Here is a 21,547-nt window from a genome sequence, read left to right on the forward strand (position 1 = left end):
ACCATGCAAACGCATTTCGTCACAATGGCTTTGCCATCTCAACACTTCATCTAAATTTCAAATGACTAAGCCACAGATAGCCAATATGGTGCCCTCTAGATGTTGTTGGACTACAACTGCCATCAGCCCCAGCTAGCTTTGCTAATGATGATAAAGGATGGGAGTTGAACACATCTGAAAGACAAAACTTTGGCTACCCTTGAGCAAGATTGCTATGCAAAAATTGCTACCATCGCATAAACAGCAGCTGCAAATACATTTAAAGCAGCATACACTTTCCCCAAAGAACCATGGGAACTGCAGTTTGCCCCTAACAAGGCTACAATTCCCAGCACCCTTAACAAACCAAAGTGATGGGATTCTTTGGGGAAAACAATGTACTTTAAATATACAGGGTGTGTGCAGCCATAATCCATTTGCATACCTTTAGCCTTACACCAACTGCAGTTCCCAGGAGAGAAGGAGCCATGATATATGGATAAGTGGTTGAGAAAGAAATAATACAAACCATGGTAGTATGATTTTGTTGCTCCACCATGGCATACATATTTGTACCTGGGAATCATGCATATCAGACAGGCGACAGGTCTTCCCTCCATACCTGTGCCATCAAACCTCATGAAAGTGTGCCCTTGGAACACATTGAGACATCAGCTGCCTGACCTGCACATTTACAAACTTCACCGCTGCAGTGTGGGAAACAACTTCATAGATTTATTTATTCTTACATTTATATTCCACCTTTCTTCCATTGTGGAACTCCAGGAAGCCTCCCAACCCGTACTTCTCCCAGCCTGGCACTGATCTGATTCAAACCAGTTTAGCTTCCACAAGGCGGTGGTCTCATGTGCCTTTAGCACACCCTGCGGTGTGCAGCAACTGTTCAAATTTATCAACCCAAATAGCATTTGTCATACATTTATCCATTACTGGTTTAACCTTCCACTTACAGGACACTCGGTAATATTCTGACTCCACAGGCTCATATTGGAGCTGTCCTCAATGGTTGTGCAACGCTTCTGCTTCCTATCCCAGCCGCAGTATGGGTCCCTTGCTCCCAGGCACTCACTGTGTATGGGAAGAGAAAAAAGATAAGCGACATTTCACAGATGGAAACTTAAAAAATCAGTTACTCAAGTACAAAGCTTCTGTGCGACAGCTGTCAACTCTGCAAGGAAGGTTCATGATGAACAAAATAACAAGGTGATGACAACTCTCTCTCCCCAAGAAAATATCACTCACACAAATCAAGGATTAAAAGCCCATTTACTCTCTTCCAAGGCCCGGTAGATGACAAAGAATTGCTTTGCAAATGTAGTCAAAGAACACTTGTCCTTGCAAATAATGATGTATTCGTCCATTCTTACAAAGAGCCTTCTGTGACAATGTTTTCTGAAACAACTTGTAAGGGTTAGACAAGCAGAAAGAGCAAGTGGGCCAATATTAAAGGTTATTAGCTTTGGCGTTTAAAACAAGAACAACAATGGCAGCACTTTTAATCATGATCTCATGCCACCAACCTGAAACAGACACAGTTAGTGTTACTCAGAAGTCTTTTTTTGGTGGTGCTCAACAATGGATGTATTCATTTTTATGTTCATATAGTCTGCATATGCAGTCCCTTTCTGTGATTCATTAAAGGAAAATAACTGTTAATACTTTCAAAATACAGTAAAGGTCAAAGATCAAACTCAAGATTATTTAGGAGTGATGTCAGCAACCCTTCTACTCTGACAGTGAGTAATGGAGCACACATGCTGCTACATGCAACTTGCTATTTGACTTAGCTTCAGGAAATTCACAATTTGCATTTAGCATCACTTGTGAATATACCCTTGTCTAGTTTAGCCTTTCCTTTAGGTCATTATACGTTTTCACTTACAAAACCAAAAGTGGCTATACCAGACCATATGAAAATAGAAACAGGGCTACACTTTAAATTATCATATGAAAAGCTGTGTGGCTTTCCTTATTTAGACTTCCTGTGAATAGGCAAGGGAGGGACATAGGTCATACATGCAGAGAACAAAGAGTCACAGTCTAGCTTTATCTTCTGGTTGTTTATCTGTAGTTCTCCCTCTGGCAGCTAATTCGTTTCTTTGCACAAAGCCTGCCCTACCATTAGGCAGGGTGAGATGGCTGTCTCAGGCAGTGGACTCTGGCTTTGAAGGACAGGGCTACAAGGGCCCCACCGTCTGCCCTGCCCTTTGAATTCTGTCCATCATCAGTGTTTATGTAAGATTCTGGCTGACTTCTGTTCAAAGAATGCTCACCTGGGGTGGGGAATGCCCTTGGCCTCAGGCAGCAAAATGTCTGGGGCCAGCCCTGTATTCTCCTGCCCCTCCCCAAATGCTAAGGACAGCTCGTTCTGAGAGAGAGAGAGAGAGAGAGAGAGAGAGAGGCAGCCAACTATAGACAACAGGATGTCCTTCCCTATGGATATGACTTTAATCCCTTCCAGCTTTCTCTGCTTATTGGAACGATGCCTCCAAAGTTTTGAACAGGCAGAGCTAGCCTGCTTTTCACATAGTAGGGTGTAACATGTAGCCAAAGTGAGAAACAAATGCAAATGGACAGTTGAAAGGGCCTGTAACTATGTTTTTTTTGGCTGATCCTTTGCAATCATGCAATCAGCTGCTTCAGTCCTTTCCCAAAGCCTCAGCAATGTCAATTAAGCCTGTGGCATTAAAACAAGGTGAGGGCGGGGGCACATCCAATTCAGGCAAAAGAAGGGAAATGAGATTTATTCCAAGCCAAGACATCAGTATGATAAGTGAAACACCCCCCCACCCCCAAAATCAAATGAAATGAGATGTGAAGTATTCACATCCAGAAATCTTTGAAATCCCATTAGTTGGTAATCAGCTACAAATGAAAAAGCGTGTCCCTTAAGCATAGCTGAACAAAGTCGGATGCAGTACCAGCCTATACTGATTCCAAAGCAATTTGCCCCAGAGCAAACATTATATTCCTTTCTGCTGCCAGGTGTAGGAATGGTTTTTATTATTATTTACTAGTCTCCAATTTGCTCTTCCTCCGCAGAAGGACGCCTGCCTTGTTATATAGGCATAGGCATGCAATAGCAACATCTCTCTTGGCTGTTTTAAATAAAAGATTCTGGGCGAGATGCAACAATGCTCTTATTATGCTTCCCTAGAAGGGAAACTTTAAAAACAAAAACACAACTATCGGAAGAGGTGAAGAGAAACGGTAATTCTGGTGCAGCTCATACCAGACAAAACATGCCAAGAGATTAAGTCATGGTGTAGGAACACAACCACGGGGGTTGCTGGCACAAGGGCACTACAGGGAGAATTGTGCAGTGGGGTTTTTTGTTTTTTTAATCTGGCTAGAGAACAATACCTTACTGCTGTCACCCCCTCCCCCAAATTGTCAGTGGGCGTAAAAACAAATAAACAAACAAATAAATAATTGACAGCGGCGTTTCCGTGCGCTGCTCTGGTTCGCCAGAAGCAGCTTTGTCATGCTGGCCACATGACCCGGAAGCTGTCTACGGACAAACGCCGGCTCCCTCGGCCTATAGAGCGAGATGAGCGCCGCAACCCCAGAGTCGGACACGACTGGACCTGATGGTCAGGGGTCCCTTTACCTTTACCTTTATTCAGAAAAGGAAATGGGGGAAGGGTTTTGTGAAGTCGTTGAGTAGACAGATGGAGGGGGGGGGAGAGAAGCAGCTGAGACATATGGCCTTGGAACTCAAGGTAGCCTGAACATTCCAGGGCAGAATTAAATGGCTCCTAGAGATGAGAAGAATGATGATCAGTGAAGGAGGGGAGGAGAAGAAGAAGAAAGAATTCCACACCAAAGTCCCATCTTTGACCTTCAAGATTCTGAAACCAAACTCACTTAGAATGCCTCCCATTTAAAAAGTGGAGTGGAGCACAAGATGATCATGGGATATATAGGATGCATACTAAGTTATTTCCATGCCGTCCATTTTTCAAACTATTACATATTTGTTTGCAGAATTTCACATGGGTTTTAAAAAAAACCATTTGGGAGCAACTAAGAGACAGGAAAAGGGATAACAACACATTTAACTACTGAAACACCCCAAAGCAAAATCAAATGATTCACAAACATATTATTTTTTGCTTCCATTTTTCCCAACAAAATGTATTAAGGTAGGGGGGAGAATAGTACAATGGGGAAAGCTGGGACTTTCTGGATGTTGTCGGGCTACAACTCTCATCATCTGTGACCACGGAGCAGGCTGGCTGGGGCTGATGTGAGTTGGAGTCCAATGGTACATGGAAAGCTACAGGTTCCCCCACCGTTGTTTTATAGTCAGTAGTTGATGGCAGAAAGTGAGGAGGAATTAAAGAACCTTTTAATGCGGGTGAAAGAGGAGAGCGCAAATTGGGTCTGAAGCTCAACATCAAAAAAACTAAGATCATGGCCACTGGTCCCATCACCTCCTGTCAAATAGAAGGGGAAGAAATGGAGGCAGTGAGAGATTTTCTTTCTTGGGTTCCATGATCACTGCAGATGGTGACAGCAGTCACAAAATTAGAAGACGCCTGCTTCTTGTGAGAAAAGCAATGACAAACCTAGACAGCATCTTAAAAAGCAGAGACATCACCTTGCCGACAAAGGTCTGTATAGTTAAAGCTATGGTTTTCCCAGTAGTGATGTATGGAAGTGAGAGCTGGACCATAAAGAAGGCTGACCGCCGAAGAATTGATGCTTTTGAATTATGGTGCTGGAGAAGACTCAAGAGTCCCATGGACTGCAAGAAGATCTAAACTATCCATTCTAAGGAAATCAGGCCTGAGTGCTTAGTGGAAAGACAGATCCTGAAGCTGAGGCTCCAATACTTTGGCCACCTCAAGAGAAGAGAAGACTCCCTGGAAAAGACCCTGATGTTGGGAAAGATTGAGGGCACAAGGAGAAGGGGACGACAGAGGACAAGATAGTTGGACAGTGTTCTCAAAGCTACCAACATGAGTCTGACCAAACCGCAGGAGGCAGTGGAAGACAGAAGTGCCTGGCATGCTCTGGTCCATGGGGTCACGAAGAGTTGGACATGACTAAACGACTAAACAACAACAAGTTGTGTATTTACAAAGGCACAAGTCTGCAGTATGGAAGAACAGATGGGCCATCACGGCTGAGTAGTTAGGCTCAATCGTGTCCCAAATGGAAAGTGGCAAGGACCAACATGAAAGGCATTCTATTTGTGGTGAATGTACTGGGCTTCATATTTCGTGGCCATCAGCATGCACAGTGTAGAAAAAGTGGGGTGGGCAGAGGAAGAAAGGGAATGACAAACAACAGTAGTCCCAGCTGAAATGGCACAGTAGTTCAGAAATAAATTAATGATTTTTAATTTACTAATTTCCACATGAGAAAAAATATTCTTTACAAAAGCATACTCAGGTGTTGTTAAGACTTCATCATTCCTGACCATTGGGGCCATGCTAGCTGGGGCAAATGGGAGTCTAACTACATCTGGAGTGCCACAGATTCCCCAACCCCTGGTGAGAAGATGCATATAAGTATATAAGCAAGCACCAACTTATTGCACAGGAGGAAATGCCTCTTCTAAGATAGGATTTTCCATTTACAAAATTTATCCATATTTAAATTCAAAATGTTTTAGTATCTGGGGACTAATTAATAGCAGGCACCTTTTTAAGTCCACTGAAGTGTTTTGTATCAATTACTCTAACTGGTTAAGCAACCCAACTTTGCAGCCTAACTCAAGGCAGACTAAAATAATTACATCTAAATCTTTGCATTATCTAAAATTAGATCATCCCAATTCAGCATTCAAGACACAGCAAGCCAACATATCAATCCATGACTCCTGGGGCATCTCAATAACCTGGCAACAACCACATTCGTGCAAGCTGTGTGCTAATCATCTTAATTTTGGACGCATAAAAGATTCAGTTTAGGTTTCAGCCTTCCAGCTCAATGATCCATTTCTTTCCAAAATGGCCCTTGATGCTGATCAGGTTCCGTACTCCTTAAACAAAATTTTTCAGGAATGAAGGCAATATGGGGTGATTATAATTATTCATTACACTAATGTAATCTAAGGTATTTGTTTATTTTACAACAAAACACAAGCTGCATGGATTTTTAAAAATTGTTTCTATTTTGCCTATGCGTAATGAATTATAGTAGGTCAGTCCAAGGCCTCTGTCATTAGTTTACAACTTTGAGGGATTTGCAGGGCATGATTGCAGGGCAAGAAACTAGGCAGGTGGTTATTTTCCTGCATGCATTCCAAAGAGAAGGCATCTCCACGTAGGGTGGAGAAACTCCTGCCAGGAACCCTAGAAAGCCCCTGCCAATCAGTGTAAACAGCGCCAAGCTAAATGGACCAATGGTCATTAATGGCATTTTTAAAAATGGGGAGAGTTTTGTTGTTGTTTTTAGGAAATGTTACTAGTAGCTGCATCAGGAACACAGGGAAGAGTTTAACACTCTCCACCACCTCCCATCATGATCCCATGGTCTTGAATATTGCACAGCTGAAGCAGCTATTTGCAGAGAGGAAGCTTCCCTCCAGATACAAATGGCAATTATAGGAGCACAATTTTCATTAGGAGGGGAAAGGGTTAAATTCACCCCTCTTCACCCCTCAGGGTCCTGCTGCTGTTTAGCACCCCCTGCCCAGGGCTATTTCATTTGTAAACGAAGCTTCAAATTAATCATATTCACGCAATTAGTGTCACATCTAGTTTGACCCTTAGTTTTCTACATTTAAGCAATTTTGTCAAGGAGAAATATTCAACTGTGCAATCCCCCTCTTGGAGTAAGAAACTGGTACACTCTGCCAAAAGATGAACTACATGACTGTGCTGCTTGTGTATCTTGGCACTAAAAAGAATATTTTAATTGCCATTTGTCCCTCTGTCTCTGATCTATTTCAATCCACCTTCCTCTCATTTATGATTTCTGTATGCATAGCCCTGCTAGATGTTAATACCTGAGGCCAGAAATTGCTTATAAAATGCAGCATTAACCAGCACTGTTGCCATAAGAATCTACTGCAAACTTCAGAACAGATTTAAGCACACGGTAGACGTAATATAAGTTCCGTTTTGAAGACATACTTCTCAGTTGCAGAAACACTGGAGTAACAGGGCAAAAGCCAAGATCTAAAGGTGTTTGGGATCACTTTCCATGGAAGTTTTTCTAAGGGTGTAGCAGCTGAACACCATTAAAAAACTGTTCAGGTCTCAGGGTCACATGAAATAAAATATTTTTAACTTCAAGAGAAGTTCACTGCTGGAATGTTGCCCTGAGAACTTATGGGAGGAGACTCGGATCTGTTGGGGATTTTCAGGTATTAGTACAGTCCTAAGGCATGTTTTCAACCAGACGACCCACTGGAGGCATTTTCAACATTCATTACACATTCTATGAAACTCTCCTTTGGTGGAGGTGATCACTGTGGCACCTGCATGCAAGTCAGCAAATATTCAAAGTAATAAAGGCAACTGTTCAATTGAAGGTTCCCTTCTCAAGGATCCCCCCATTATCTGTACTTCCTATGGAATTAAAACACCCTAAGCTAAATTTTGGTCAGAGTTTCATCCAAGCCTATGTGACTATAGGCAAGTCAAGGGCAGAGTGAAAGGGGGATTTTCCAGTCACATGGACTGTGGGGTAGTGCCTACTGAGAATAAGTAAAGGGGCTCTGCTGGATGGGGGAGCTTTTCTGAGTTTGGTTGGGCAAGGTCATTTATTGTCCTACCCAAGAGCATCCAGGAGCCCTAAAAATGTTGTCTTTGGAGACTTCAACCAATGTTCTTCTAGTGTCAAAGACCTGCACAAAAGAACAGATGGAACTTTGTGTGTGTGTGTGTGTGTGTGTGTGTGTGTGAGAGAGAGAGAGAGAGAGAGAGAGAGAGAGAGAGAGAGAGAGACAGAGACATTTCCTTACAGAGGACTAAGAAGCAAGATTGGTCTAGCAGATGAGCAAACTGACACTCTGAGCTTTTCCAACTGTGAAGGGTGTGAAGATGAATTTTTGATGTAAGCAATCTGAACTTTGCCACAAACTTTGGGCTTCTGCAAATGGAAGATGTTCCTATTCATGTAGAGAGCAACATTCTTCTTCTTTGATGACCACAACACCTTTGGCAAAGGCTGTTCTCCAACTGGAGTGCTCGCAGGCCAGTGTTTCCCAATTGTCGGTGTTTATACTACAATTTTTTAAGATTTGCCTTGTGAGGGTCTTTAAACATATTTTGTTGACAAGCAGCATTACACTTTGAATTTTTAAGTTGAAATAGAGTAGTTGCTTTGGAAGACGATAATCAGGCATCCAAACAACATAACCAGTCCAACAAATTTGATGTTGAAGAATCATTGCTTTGACACTGGTGATCTTTGCTTCTTCCAGTACACTGGCATTAGTTTGCCTGTCTTCCCATGTGGTATGTAATCCCCCCCCCCCCGGAAACACTATTGATGGAATATTTCGAGGAGTTGGAGATGGCGTTTATAAGTGGTCCATGTTTCACAAGCATACAGTAAGGTTGGTAGTCCAATAGTTTTGTAAACAAGCATTTTGGTTTCCCTGTGAATGTCCTGGTCCTCAAACACTCTGCACTTCAGTCAGAAGAAAGCTGCACTCGCAGAGCTCAGGCGATGCTGGATTTCAGCATCAATGTCAGCCCTTGTGGAAAGATAACTGCTCAGGTAGGAGAAGTGATCAATTTAGAGACAATTCAAACCTGGATCCTGGCAGAGAATAATTCTACAGAAATAACTTTTATTTGATGTGTGACACTAAAAACAGTTCCCTTCCAAGATCAATTTGAAAAAGGTAATTCTGTGGAGAACCCAACATGGAGAAGGCAATTTGGCATCGATAAGCCCAATGGAGAAGACCAAGACCAATTGGGAAAATGATAACAATTCAGAAAGGACTTAAAACAGCAGAATCCAAAGAGACATGTGACTGCAACATTCACTGTGTGAGTATATCCCATAGTTTTGTGTATGAATTAAAGGATAGTCAGCCTAGGTAGGATAATTCACAATACATTTGGTTGTGTTTAGGGCAACGATGCTAGGGTTATTCCAGAAACTATTAGCTGTGGTATATTCATTGGGAATCCTAGAAAACGTCACCCTGAACACATTTTAACAGATGGGATTTATTCTGACAGGGCATTATCGTCAATAGGCTCTCACTTTTAAGTTCATTGCTTTGCAATAAATGCCTTATCTGATGCCTAATAGAATACACCCCAAACACTCCATTTATAAACAATTCAATTCATCTCTCTAATTCAAGAGTTATTTTGCCTCTCACTCCTTATTCTTAGCCACGGAAGACATTTGCATGAAAATAGGATCTAGGCTCCTTAGGAGTTTCCCTGCCATCTGCTGCTATGACTCTATTCTCACTCATTGTTTTAATTTGTGAAGTCACGAGTGCAGATGAAAGCAGAAGGTACAGTTTGAGATAAGTGTAGGAATAAGCACACAGAACAAAAGTGACAACCTTAGTGAAATTAATGTAGCAAAAGACTTCTTAAGCACAGGGCTATGCTGTGCAATTTCCAAGGGTATATCCAGATGGCTCTCATTTTGGAAAATGAAAATTGCTTCAGAGTTCCCAGCCCTGGCATACAGGATACACTGGCCTATGCTCTTCCATCCTGGTCCACACAGTTTCTTTGTGGCTACTGCAGAAACAATAAAAACTGTGAAGTCGGAAGAATCAGTTCATGAAACCTAGAACAATGATGCTCTGTGGGGAGGAAATGTGCTTTTCCATGGCACGGTTCTCATAATCTTGGCCATGTCCTACAGAGGTGAGTTAGGATCATGGAAAGTTCCCACATGGAGCAGCCCTAAGCATGGAAACCGGTATTTGACAAGAGTATTTGGGCATCCTGAGAAACTCAAGTACTATGAAAAGGAAATTATTTCAAAACTTCGGCATCACAGAGGAAAACAGGTGGTCAGTTTTAGGTGAAAGTTTGGACATCAGAGCATCTGGGCAAAAGTTTAAGAGCAGAAGCATGTGTTAGTAACTGCTTTAAATATAAATAAAGTATGCTTAACACTGTCTATTGAATTTTGAAGGAAAAGCAGCCTGATTGGGGCCTGATCCACACCATGGATCCAAATTAGTTTCCTACCAACACACCCTTCCTCCCTCTAGGGACCCACAACAGCTGGTAGCAGAGGACACTGGTGGGAAACTGGCAAAGGATCAAAGCTCCACAGTTGATTTTCCATTAAAGTACCAGTGGAAGCATTAAGGGCAGCTTTTTAAAAGTGTGATTGATATAATGGCCCTTAGTTGCTAGTGGGTGACATGTTAGTGCTCTTCCACATCTACCTTCTTCCATGTTTCATTGCTCACACTGTCAAACTCTCCATGCCGTTTCTTCCTTGCAGTCTCCTTCCTCCTTCTAAGTCCTGCTCCCCACCACCAATTCCAAAGCCTTTTAAAATCAAAGCCATTGGATTTTGCAAATGTCAGTAATTTGCATTAGTTTAGTGGGCACAGAATTTAGCTTTTATTGATGCATAACTGGGCTATGGGTTCAGCATGCTATAGCAGTGTTTATATCAGTCCACCTTATGAAAGAAGAAAAGCTGTGAGTAGAATCTAGGTTTGTAGAATTCATTCACAAAGAAGCTTGGCAACTGCCAAAGCAATTTTTACAAGCAATGGAGAAGAATTATTAGATCCTTGCCCACTAGCTGCGAGTGTGAGATTGTGCTTGGCAGTCTTGGAACTACTCGACAAGATTAGTTTATTGTCCCATTAACATCAACCTGAAAAGGGGGTTGAGCTAAACAAATAATCATATTAGTTTCCAGCCAACCAAATCCTAATTACTGACAGCCTCAATAACCAACATGCAGGATACAGAGCATCTGTCATGCCCCAAAGCAGATGGCGCTAAAAGAGCAGAATAGGAATTCAAGAATGCTCAAGGGTTACGAAAATAAATAAATAAAAATAAAAGCCAAATCCTACAATTTCAATTTTCTAAGCAAAAAGAAAGAAACAACCCCAAAACATAACATAAACTGTAGAGACAAACTGGTGATCTGTAAAAATCCATTATCATCCCCACTGAAAAGACAAGTGAAGCAGAACTGAGCTACTTTATCCAGACACCAGTCAAGTGGAAACAAATTCATTTTCCTGCTAAACAACACAACACATTCACGGCTGCCGTCTAGTACCAATATTCACTTCCGCTTAACGGCAACTGATTCTATTTAAACAATAGAACTAGTAATGTAATAACTCACCACCTCCCATATTAAACCGTAAGGACCCGAGTACGGAGCAGAGTAAGGACAGTTCTCTATTTGAAGGGCTGCCTGGTCCAAGTGGAGTTTAAAGATAAAAGACTCCTAAGAAGGAAGACTCAGGGCCCTTGAAGTTGCCCATCTACAGCAGGTAGACTAAGCAGCCACAGCATTTCCCATTATGGTGAATTTTATTTTCATTTAAAAGGCTCCTGGAGTGCTTTCTAGGTGGAATGTTATATCCATAACGTTCATAAACTACATTGCATTTTTATTTAAACTACCTGTATAGTAATTCCTTCTAAACTGGCACCTATGCATACTGATTTTACAAATTTGTGCCCTTTTCTTGGTGATGCCTTTGCTCTTTTTGGGTGATGCACAAGCAACCAACCTAATGACAACCGTTCTGAGTCTTAAGCACATCCCATCAGCTGGTGTAGTCTGTCTTCCCTGAGGTCAGATGCCCTCAGGCTTCTCTGTGATAAGAAAGCAAGGGACTTGCATGTCTACCAATGGCAATGCATAGTTGGCATTATTCCAAATACTTTTTAAACAAGTTTTGCTTTTAAAATTTTGAAAATCCACAGTCTTGTAAAAGTCTATACAATCATAGATCATATGGCTGAAGTAAATGAGAAATGGCTGTTTGCATTTCACATAATGTAAGAATTAGAGGTGCATTTTGGTAACGCACTCATCCTGTACAGAAACAAACAAACACATACAGCTGCAAGGCCAACTTACTAACAACAGATGAGTGAGTTAATTGCAATCTTGAGAAAAGAAAAACAAGAAAACAGTGATAATCCTTGAAACCTCTGTAGCTATTTTGCTATAAAAGCTCCATTAATTTAAACAAGCCTTCAATAGTGATTGACTCAGCTACTAAGAAGTTATAGAATGCTTACGAAAATTCCAAATCTGCTTAGACATTTTTAAAAGAATCAGGATGCACACAAGGTACAGGGGAAAGTATGGTTATGTGTTGCTGACTGGAAGAGATTAATTCTTTATTTATAGTTTTTATATGCTGCCCAATAGCAGTGTTCTCTTGAAAGCTTACACATTAAACATTAAAATACAATGACAATCAACTCTTCAAAACGCAATAAAAATCAACATAAATTTTAAACAGTAGCAGGTAAAAAAAAGCGTAAGAGTGGAGAACTGATGCAGAAAGGTATTGCGCCCTAAAAATAATAACAATGAAAAACTTTGCAAATCAATAGAGGTCCCAATTTATATATGAATGTCAATCATCACTGTTAATTGTGCACTATTAATTTGATCTTCTTTTCTTTTTCTTTTTAGTACATTAACCTCTGCAACACATTTATGATTTCAGGACATAAAACTCACAATTTATATTGCCCTTGCCAATGGTTGTGCTCACATGCGTACTCATGTATGAATGCATTTATTGCTAAGTTGCCTCCCTCATGCTGGTGGGCACACAATACATTTTGAATGCATAAATTAAACCCTTACATAAAACCTCTGAAACTAAACACAACTTTCCAGGCCATTGGAAAGCTGACAGCAACAGTGAAATAAGACTCATGGCTTTCCTTCATTTCTCCATTCACACCAATGATTCCAACTTGCCTTTAACTGGTTAATCCCTCGTTCCCTAGCATGTTCTGTATCTTTGTAATTGATGGCAGCTTCTCAGATTATGGCCTCAAACAATATACACAGCAAATTATTCCATTTCTTATTCCCTGACACACCTTTCCATCATTCCTAGTGACAATGAGTTCTTTATAGAGTAATTTACTTTTTAAAAGGAACAAAATAAAATAAATACTACTTTTGCTCGAAGATGAAGATGAATGCTACCCCGAGGAAATTCTGATTAAATCTAGATTTACGTCTGCATCAGTAAGGAGTTATTAAAAATATATGAATAAGCACCACTTCATAAACATTGTTTTTTTTAAAAATGCAACAACCTGAACTCCTGTTGCCTTGCCAAGAAAAAGCAACCTCTAATAAAAACAGAAATACAGTGGGCCTCTGACAACCAGCAACAAGGGCAGTCATCCAAGTGGAAACTCAAGAGGCCATAAAAACAGTAATGAAAGAGATAGAGCATTTTTCCAGAGTAGGGAATAAGTCAATCTGGGTGTTGAAGCACAATCCCATTCTTAACCATGACAGGCTTACACCTTAATATAACATCCCACAGAAGGAATCATCCCAGGGAGAGGAGCAGCGATTAGGGGTATTAACTAAAGGGCTTGGGAAAGAACCAAGGCCTCCCCAACTTCAACTATCCAAGAAAAGGAGGTATCCCTGTTTAAATGTGGAGTCACCAACATCACAACTGTCTGATGCCGATTGACTATGGCCCTGGAAGGAGAAATGGAAGTGAAATTATTAGATTCTCTCAGGGCAGTTCAGATTGTTGGATCTGGTGTCTGGTGGAAATCAATGGATTCATTTTTATTTACACCCTACCTTCTAATGATATACAAGATGGTGGCAGTGGCAATTGTTTCTAATTTGAAACAATTGCTAATTGGCATAGATAGAACCAGAGAGTTGTACAGTTGGAAGGGATCCTGAGGGATCATCAAGTACAACCCCATGCAATGTAGGAATCTCAACTAGATCATACATACAGAGCAGGACAGCCAGATCAAGTCGTCTGTTTCCTGGGACCTGTCCAGGGTTCTGAAGGCCTCAACTCTGACCACCTATTCCAAGTTCTCTGTCCCTCTGCTTGCTGGTTCCAATGCTCTCCCACTCTCTCTGCTCCAGGCCCCTTGTCAGGATTTCTCAGTCTAAAGGTGAAGGAGCATTTTTGTGACTCAACAGTCACAACCAGTGCTTTTTCCTGGGGGTACTCAGGGGTACTCAGTACTGACACCTTTCCCAAATTGTTAAAAGTGTGGCACTTACTGTAATTATTTCATGACGACCAGCACCTTTTCCTATTTATTAAAGCACTGCTCACAACCAAAATATAATTTGCATTATCATCTCTTGTAAACAGCCCTGGAGGGCATTTGGTCAGAAGCCAAGGTATAAATCTTTTTTCAAAAACTAATTAATTATAATATGTACCTCTTGGGATTCACTAAAAAAACACCTTTACCTTTTATTTAAAAATTGATACAACCCATACAAAATGGATAAAAAGAGATGCCCTCACCTCCAAAAAGTATGTATATCTCACCTCCTTGTAAAATGGAGCAGCTCACTAAAACTAAGGAGGAACATCTTTCACTACACATTTGCCATAAATACAGGAGCTTGGAGCTTGGACTAAATGGCGTGAGAATTGTGGATGGGATAGAGTCCTTGCTGCCATCATATAAGGTTGCAGCTCAAATCAGCTGCTTGGGGCAGCTGCCATTTCCCTAAAGTACTGCCCCTGGGACAGGTACCTTCAAAAGAGAGTACCTATTTCAAATATTTTTTCTTGCAAGTTGTTATAATGTTTGTTTTGAAATATAGAACATGTTAGAGTAAATTACAGATACCATCCTGAAGCCACAGCAATCATGTGTTACTAGTGCAGCTAAAGGACCAAAGGAATCAATTGTTTGTTGTAATAGGAATGAGACTAATGGGAAACGTATCTATACAACTCTGGCTGAGAAGAACAAAATGACTTTTAGGGATGGTTCTACCTGAACAATGGATTGCAATTGTAAGTGTTAAGCTATGCTTTCAGAAAAAGCCATGGATGAGAAGTTTCCAGATTCTGTGTTAGTAGCCTCTCCTTCTTCCATTTTGAGAGAAGAATGATATGTAAAATACTTCCTCCTGCAATTCTTGCACCTGGTTTTTCTTTAACAGTATTTGAGCAAGCAGCGATATGCTCCTGAACTGTGGCCACAAACCATCCATCACAAACAGGATGCAGTTCACTAATGAGTATACACATTGTGTTTGCAAACACATATTATTTTCACATTCATACTTTACAACAACAACAACATTAATTTATTTATTTATACCCCGCCCATCTGGCTGGGTTTCCCCCGCCACTCTGGGCGGCTTCCAACAGAATGTTAAAATACAATAATCTATTAAACATTAAAAGCTTCCCTAAAAAGGGCTGCTTTCATATGTCTTCTAAAAGCCTGGTAGTTGTTTTTCTCCTTGACATCTGGTGGGAGGGTGTTCCACAGGGCGGGTGCCACTACCAAGAAGGCCCTCTGCCTGGTTCCCTGTAACTTGGCCTCTCGCAGCAAGGGAACCACCAGAAGGCCCTCGGCACTGGACCTCAGTGTCCGGGCAGAACGATGGGGGTGGAGACGCTTCTTCAGGTATACTGGACCGAGGCCATTTAGGGCTTTAAAGGTCAGCACCAACACTTTGAATTGTGCTCGGAAACGTACTGGGAGCCAATGTAGGTCTTTCAAGACCAGTGTTATGTGGTCTCGGCGGCCGCTCCCAGTCACCAGTCTAGCTGCTGCATTCTGGATTAGTAGTAGTTTCCAGGTCACCTTCAAAGGTAACCCCACATAGAGCGCACTGCAGTAATCTAAGTGAGAGATAACTAGAGCATGCACCACTCTTGTGAGACAGTCCGCGGGCAAGAGTCCTTTACAGAAGAAAATACTATAGCTCTACCTTCTCTTAGATAGCCTTATGGGATTCAGGCAGAAATTTGGCAGATGGGGAAACGCATGTGTTTTTAGCTTACCTGTGATGTCCTGTAAGACTCAACAGAAAGAAGGACTGGTTTAATGTTAGGCCCTGGCTGCTGTGGGGTATGTGGCATAATGCAACATTAGAGAGGGTACAGTCATTATTGCTTTGCCACCACTCCTGGCCAACCTCAGACCCACCACAGGAAGTCAGCAATGTCCTGCTGTTCCTGATTGGGGAGATAACATAATATTGATTTCTCTCTCACACACACAGTCTCATGCCCACATTGGCATCTGCATGTTGTTGTTGTTATTTGGGGGGGAGACTAAAATATTGAAAGGGTGGAGCTGCCTAATTCCTCACAAAACGTGGAGTATGGTATCTTTATGTTTTGCCGTATATCTCAAGATCTAAAAATACTATAAACATGCTTTTTTAAAAAAGAAAAAGAAGCAGAAAATTAGGTGGTTATGGTTTCATCTTGGAAATACCAAAGAAGGCTGTCGCAGACGCCACACTCCCCACAGACATTAGGTTTGCAACAGTTGATATAAGGCGTGAGAGAAAAGGTCTTTTTCAATGTTATGTGAAGAATAAGACATGACACACATATTTTTCCAGCAGATGCAGGAGTCTGGGCAAATGATTTTGAAAAGGGAAAAATGGCTGGAGGGAGGGAATTAAGCAGCACCTCCTTGGTAGCAGCTTCCATTCTACACTGTTCATGCATCTCTTGGATTACATTTGGCTTGGGCCTAATAAAGCTCATCTTGAACTGAGATCTAATCTGGTAAAATAGGAGATATTTGATTACAAAATGTAATTATTTTGGAATCAGAAGTGTGCATATGAACATTATAAATAGATCAATTATTCTTGGAATTTCTCCATATGAGGATGACTGCCAGAGATGTACTCTCGCCTCTGTCTTTGTTTGGAACGTTGCGGGCTTTAAATTAAATTGGATATTGTTATATAGATAACTATTTTTCACTAATTGCCTTTGTTACTTTAATATGGAATGTTTCCTGTGTGATTTTAAGTGGACACAAATGCTTATGTATAAGACATTTGTTAGTCTTTAAGGTGTTACAAGGCTCCGATGCCAGTTTTGCTGCAACCCCCTCTGGAAATATTGAATTTTCAAGTTTATAACAAATTGCTGCATTATGTAATATATTGGCATTTCATTTAATCATTTGTAAGCAAACATGAATGCAGCACAACAGGGTAAACAGTTCAAAAATGTAATGAATAAAAAGTTAATGTATGGGGGAAAGAGGCATAGGGCCTCTTCACAAGTTGCTTAGTATAATACACCAAAATTAAACATTTTAGGTTTGAATAATTAAGCATACTGTCTGAAAAACCGGAGACCAAACACCACACAGTTATGCTGGTTTATCTGCTGCAATGCTGAAATTATGATCCCTGGGATTGCTAAGAATGTCATTCTTGTTGTGCAAAATTTTAGTTCAGCAATAGCTACAAATTAACATAACCATTTATTTTATAGCAAATGGAAATTTAAAAACTGGGTGGTCATGGTAAGAAAGCATGACTAGAAGAAGCCAAGATTATAGAAAGACAGGACTTTGAGCATTTCATTTCATTTTAAACTTTGTGCATTATCCTGGTACAATAACTGGTAGTGGTGAAAATCAACACAGTTTTGTGAAGATGTGTGGAACTTTTCTTAGTGATTTATATTCTACTAAAAGAAATTAGCAGATGACATTAGCAAGACATTTATGGTGAAGCATATTATACTTCCCATTTCTTAATTCTCCTGTCTCGAGGAGAACTTTTGCAATTCCCTACCCTGGATGAATGTGTGTACTAGGAGGGAGACAAAGGTTCTATTTTGTACAACACAGAGGTTGTGTACACACTATATTTTAAAAGTGCATTTGAAGCACATTTATCCGTGCCGCCCCCCCCCCCAAAAATTCTGGGCACTGTAGTTTGTCAAGGGTTTCTGGAAACAAAGTGCCCAGAATTCTTTGAGAGCAAGAATGTGTTTTATAGTTATAGTGTATACACAGCATGAGAAGCAGGGAAGCCTAACAAACTCCTGGCTTGGGTGGACACTTTTTTTTAATTGCACAGACTGAAAAATCCACTGAACTAAATAGCAAGCTGCATCACCCCACAACTTCTCTACATCACGATGTCAGAACCCACTTTGATTATCTGCAAATCTGTTGATAAATTGTGGACCACATATGCTAACCAAGGGTCAGAAAGTTAGTGGAAGTAAAACAAATACTAAGAGCACACTGTGAAGGATTTCCACTGGAATTTATGACTACGTCAGGCTAGTTATTCTTCTGCAGCATCTGCAGGCATCTTAAGTTTTGACAATATTGCTTACTCAGTGTCAATCAGTACTAGGATGAAACTAATTTCACCCCGCTCACTGTGGCATTGTATTTTACCCTCAATCCATCATGGCTGGAGTTAGGCCTGTTAGGTAGATATAAAGAGATCAGTAGACAAAGCTATTCAAAGCTATCTATATCACACCAGCAAGCTTTAAAAGAATAACACGCTGACACCACCTAACAGCCTCCAAACTCAATAGCATTTAAGTGACAGACATATAGAAACCAGAAACTAGGCACCTATGAAATTACTCCTTTTTACTAGTTCTGTCTCAAGCAGTGTACAAGATCATTAAGGCAGGCCCAAGACATTTTGGTGCCTGAGGCAAAAGAGAAGATGGCACTCCCCCACACCCATTCCATGCACTGAGGTAAGACTGGCAATTGATCTTACTTCAAACACTGGCAATGGGGAAAGTGTTTTTCTCCCACACCCGAGGCCAGCAGTATTGCTTAGGGACTTCCAGGCAGACAGGCTGTGTGGCACACATAGCTCTGTCCTCTGACAGAGGGGAATCGCTAGAAGAAGCTAGAGAGGAATGGTGGAGGACTACTGCAACACCCCCCCCCCCAAAAAAACCCACTAGCACATACCCTTAGCATCTGCTGCCTGAGGCAGCAACTTCACCCTGCCTAACAGCAGAGCCAGCCATGAGGCTCATTTTCTCTCTTTTTGTCACCTATATCCTGATAACGATAGTTTCTGTGTGAAAACAACATCAATGTAACATAAGAACAGCCTGTGGAATCAGGTGAATGGCCCATCTAGTCCAGCATCCTGTTCTCACAGTGGCCGACCAGATGCCCCCATGGGAAGCCTACAAGCAGGACCTGAGGGCAACAGGAGCCTCCCCTCCTGCAGTTTCTCATATTTGGAAAGCATACTGCCTCCAACAGTGGAGGCAGAGTATAGTACAGTGGTACCTCGGTTTAAGAACAGTCCTGTTTACAAAAGATTTGGTTTACGAACTCCACAAAACTGGAAATAGTGTCCCGGTTTGAGAACTTTACCTCGGTCTATGAATGGAATCCGAATGGTGGAAGGGCACCAGCGGTGGGAGGCCTCATTAGGGAAAGCACGCCTCGGTTTAAGAACGGTTTCGGTTTAAGAACAGACTTCTGGAAGGGATTAAGTTCGTAAACCAAGGTACCACTGTAACTGTGGCTAGTAGCCACTGGTAGGTTTATCATCCATGAATTTGTCTAATCCTCTTTTAAAGCCGCCCATGTTTGTGGCCATCACTGCCTCTTGTGGGAGCAAATCCCACATTTTAACTACCACAACAAAATGGAGGATGGTCACAGTATCTAGGATAGGCAATGGCAATCCTACATGAGAAGATCATGCTTGCTAACAATCTGAGCTATGGATACCAAGGGCACTTAGATTTTTCTCTGAAAATGTAACTTCAGAAGAGCATGAAGGCTATTTCACAGTGGGAAATATCCTAAAGACAAGCTGAGCCACACATTTGGCCAAATCATGCTCTGAAAACAAATCTAGCTGAGACAGATCAGCAAAAACATATACATACACCACAGTATTTAAGCACAAGACAAAGCACAAACTTTGGGAGTAAACCCTTTGGAAGATTCATCAGAGGCTGTAGGAGAAAACAAAGCAAGGAGAACATGCCAGAACTGCTGTTTGCTCACCCTGCTCTTGTTTTTGCTATACCTCTGAGAGTTTCCAGTGTATCCCGGAGCCTAACATCTGCTGAGAATGCCAGAACACCTAGGTTTAATCAATGTTAAGATCAATGTTTCTCCTATGTCTGATATGCCTTTTTCCCTTCCTCGCTTTGGAGCCAGACCAAGGATTCCAAAACCCTGAGTGATCATGACCTTCAATCAGCCTCGAGGGTGTAACACACTAACTCACAGCTACCCTGGCAAAGTGGGACAGAGCCAAAGAAAACAAACAGGGCTGTGGTGTTGCTGCCTCGAGGGCACAAAGTCTCCTGCTGCATAAAAGCTCCCTCAAAGCCCCATCCTATTTAACAAGTAACTTAAAAAAAAAAAATAGTGCTGAAGATGGAGTTTCTGCAAGAAGCCAGTTTTTTACACACACACACTCTCTCTCTCCCTCAGAGAGATGACAAAAAGAAGTTAGGAAAGGAAAGGGAGGAGGGATACAGCTACTGCAGCTACTTTATTGGCATGTATTAAACGTAGACTCAACAACAAGAGGCTATAAATCACTGCCCAGGAGAAGTGCCAGGTAGAAAGCTATGGATGAAATTAAAACATCTTTCTTGATACAACCCAGTGCTGATACCAATACAAAGTTAGTTGGGGAACTTGTCGCCTTTATTCCAAATAAAGTGGTGGTGGGGGTGGTGGAAATACAGTATTTCAGAACCAAGGATATTAATAAAATACACTTACAATGCAGTTATTTATTTATTTAACCATCTACAAAATAGCACAGTCGCTTCTTTTGTTTCCTTAAAGATTCTGTACAACTGGCATTTTCTGCTTGGGTTTCGACATCCCTGTTATGAAGACCATATGATAAACTTGTGGATTTTGAAACCCTAGTGTTGTATTACTTTCCTGATCACACCGATTTGAACAAACTGAATGCAAGGACATTGTTAATCAGCAAACAACAACAACAACAACCCAACCAGGGGTCAGCAACCTAAAGCCCATGGGCTGGAAGCACCCTACAGAGGTCGTTTGACCTCCCCATGAGCTGCCCCCGAACCGAGCTGCCCACTTGTGCGTTGCGCTAAACCAGTGCGGTGCGGGGACTCGCTTCCATGGTGCCGAAAATCACGTCTGCGCAGACGCCAAAAATCATGGGTGCGCACGATCATGCACACACACAATCCGGCTCATGGAGGGCTCTCCGCGGGACTGATCCGGCCCAGGCAAGATAAACCTTGCTGACCCCTGCAGCCTAATCCAACATCCTGTTCTAACAATGGCCTATGATGGGAGAAAAAGAGAGCACCAGATTGAGGAATGCTGCCATACTGGGCATGGCCAGCCATGAGTGTTCACCATCAGAGTTGATGGGTAAGACCTGTGGCTCAACACATCAGTGCTCCACAGGGGCCAAGAATAATGCAGGTGTATCAGCAAGCAGTGGGGAGACAACTAAGGCAAAGGAAATTACTAGGATCAAACATTTAAAATGCCATATATTGTGTTGGCTCAATGAAGTAGACAGGATTTTCACTCAATCAGCAGTTATCCTCTCTTTCTCCTTAAACCATTGTATGGAAAGAGTTATTTAGGCATTTATTTAATCCCATTCCTGACTACAAGGCTGGGGT

At 41.6% G+C, this 21,547-nt stretch overlaps 1 protein-coding gene across 10 annotated transcripts in view; it reads right to left on the reverse strand.

Moving 5' to 3' along the window:
• The window catches only part of SEMA5B (semaphorin 5B), a 333,647-nt gene that overhangs the window by 38,380 nt on the left and 273,720 nt on the right, over window positions 1-21,547 (reverse strand). For all 10 annotated transcript variants that reach the window (XM_033162647.1, XM_033162615.1, XM_033162631.1 and 7 more), the window contains one exon: window positions 951-1,068. In XM_033162647.1, the coding sequence (XP_033018538.1) occupies window positions 951-1,068 (118 nt within the window). The remainder of the gene's footprint in view (window positions 1-950; window positions 1,069-21,547) is intronic.

This window comes from Lacerta agilis, chromosome 1, assembly GCF_009819535.1.
Source record: "Lacerta agilis isolate rLacAgi1 chromosome 1, rLacAgi1.pri, whole genome shotgun sequence".
NCBI lineage: Eukaryota > Metazoa > Chordata > Lepidosauria > Squamata > Lacertidae > Lacerta > Lacerta agilis.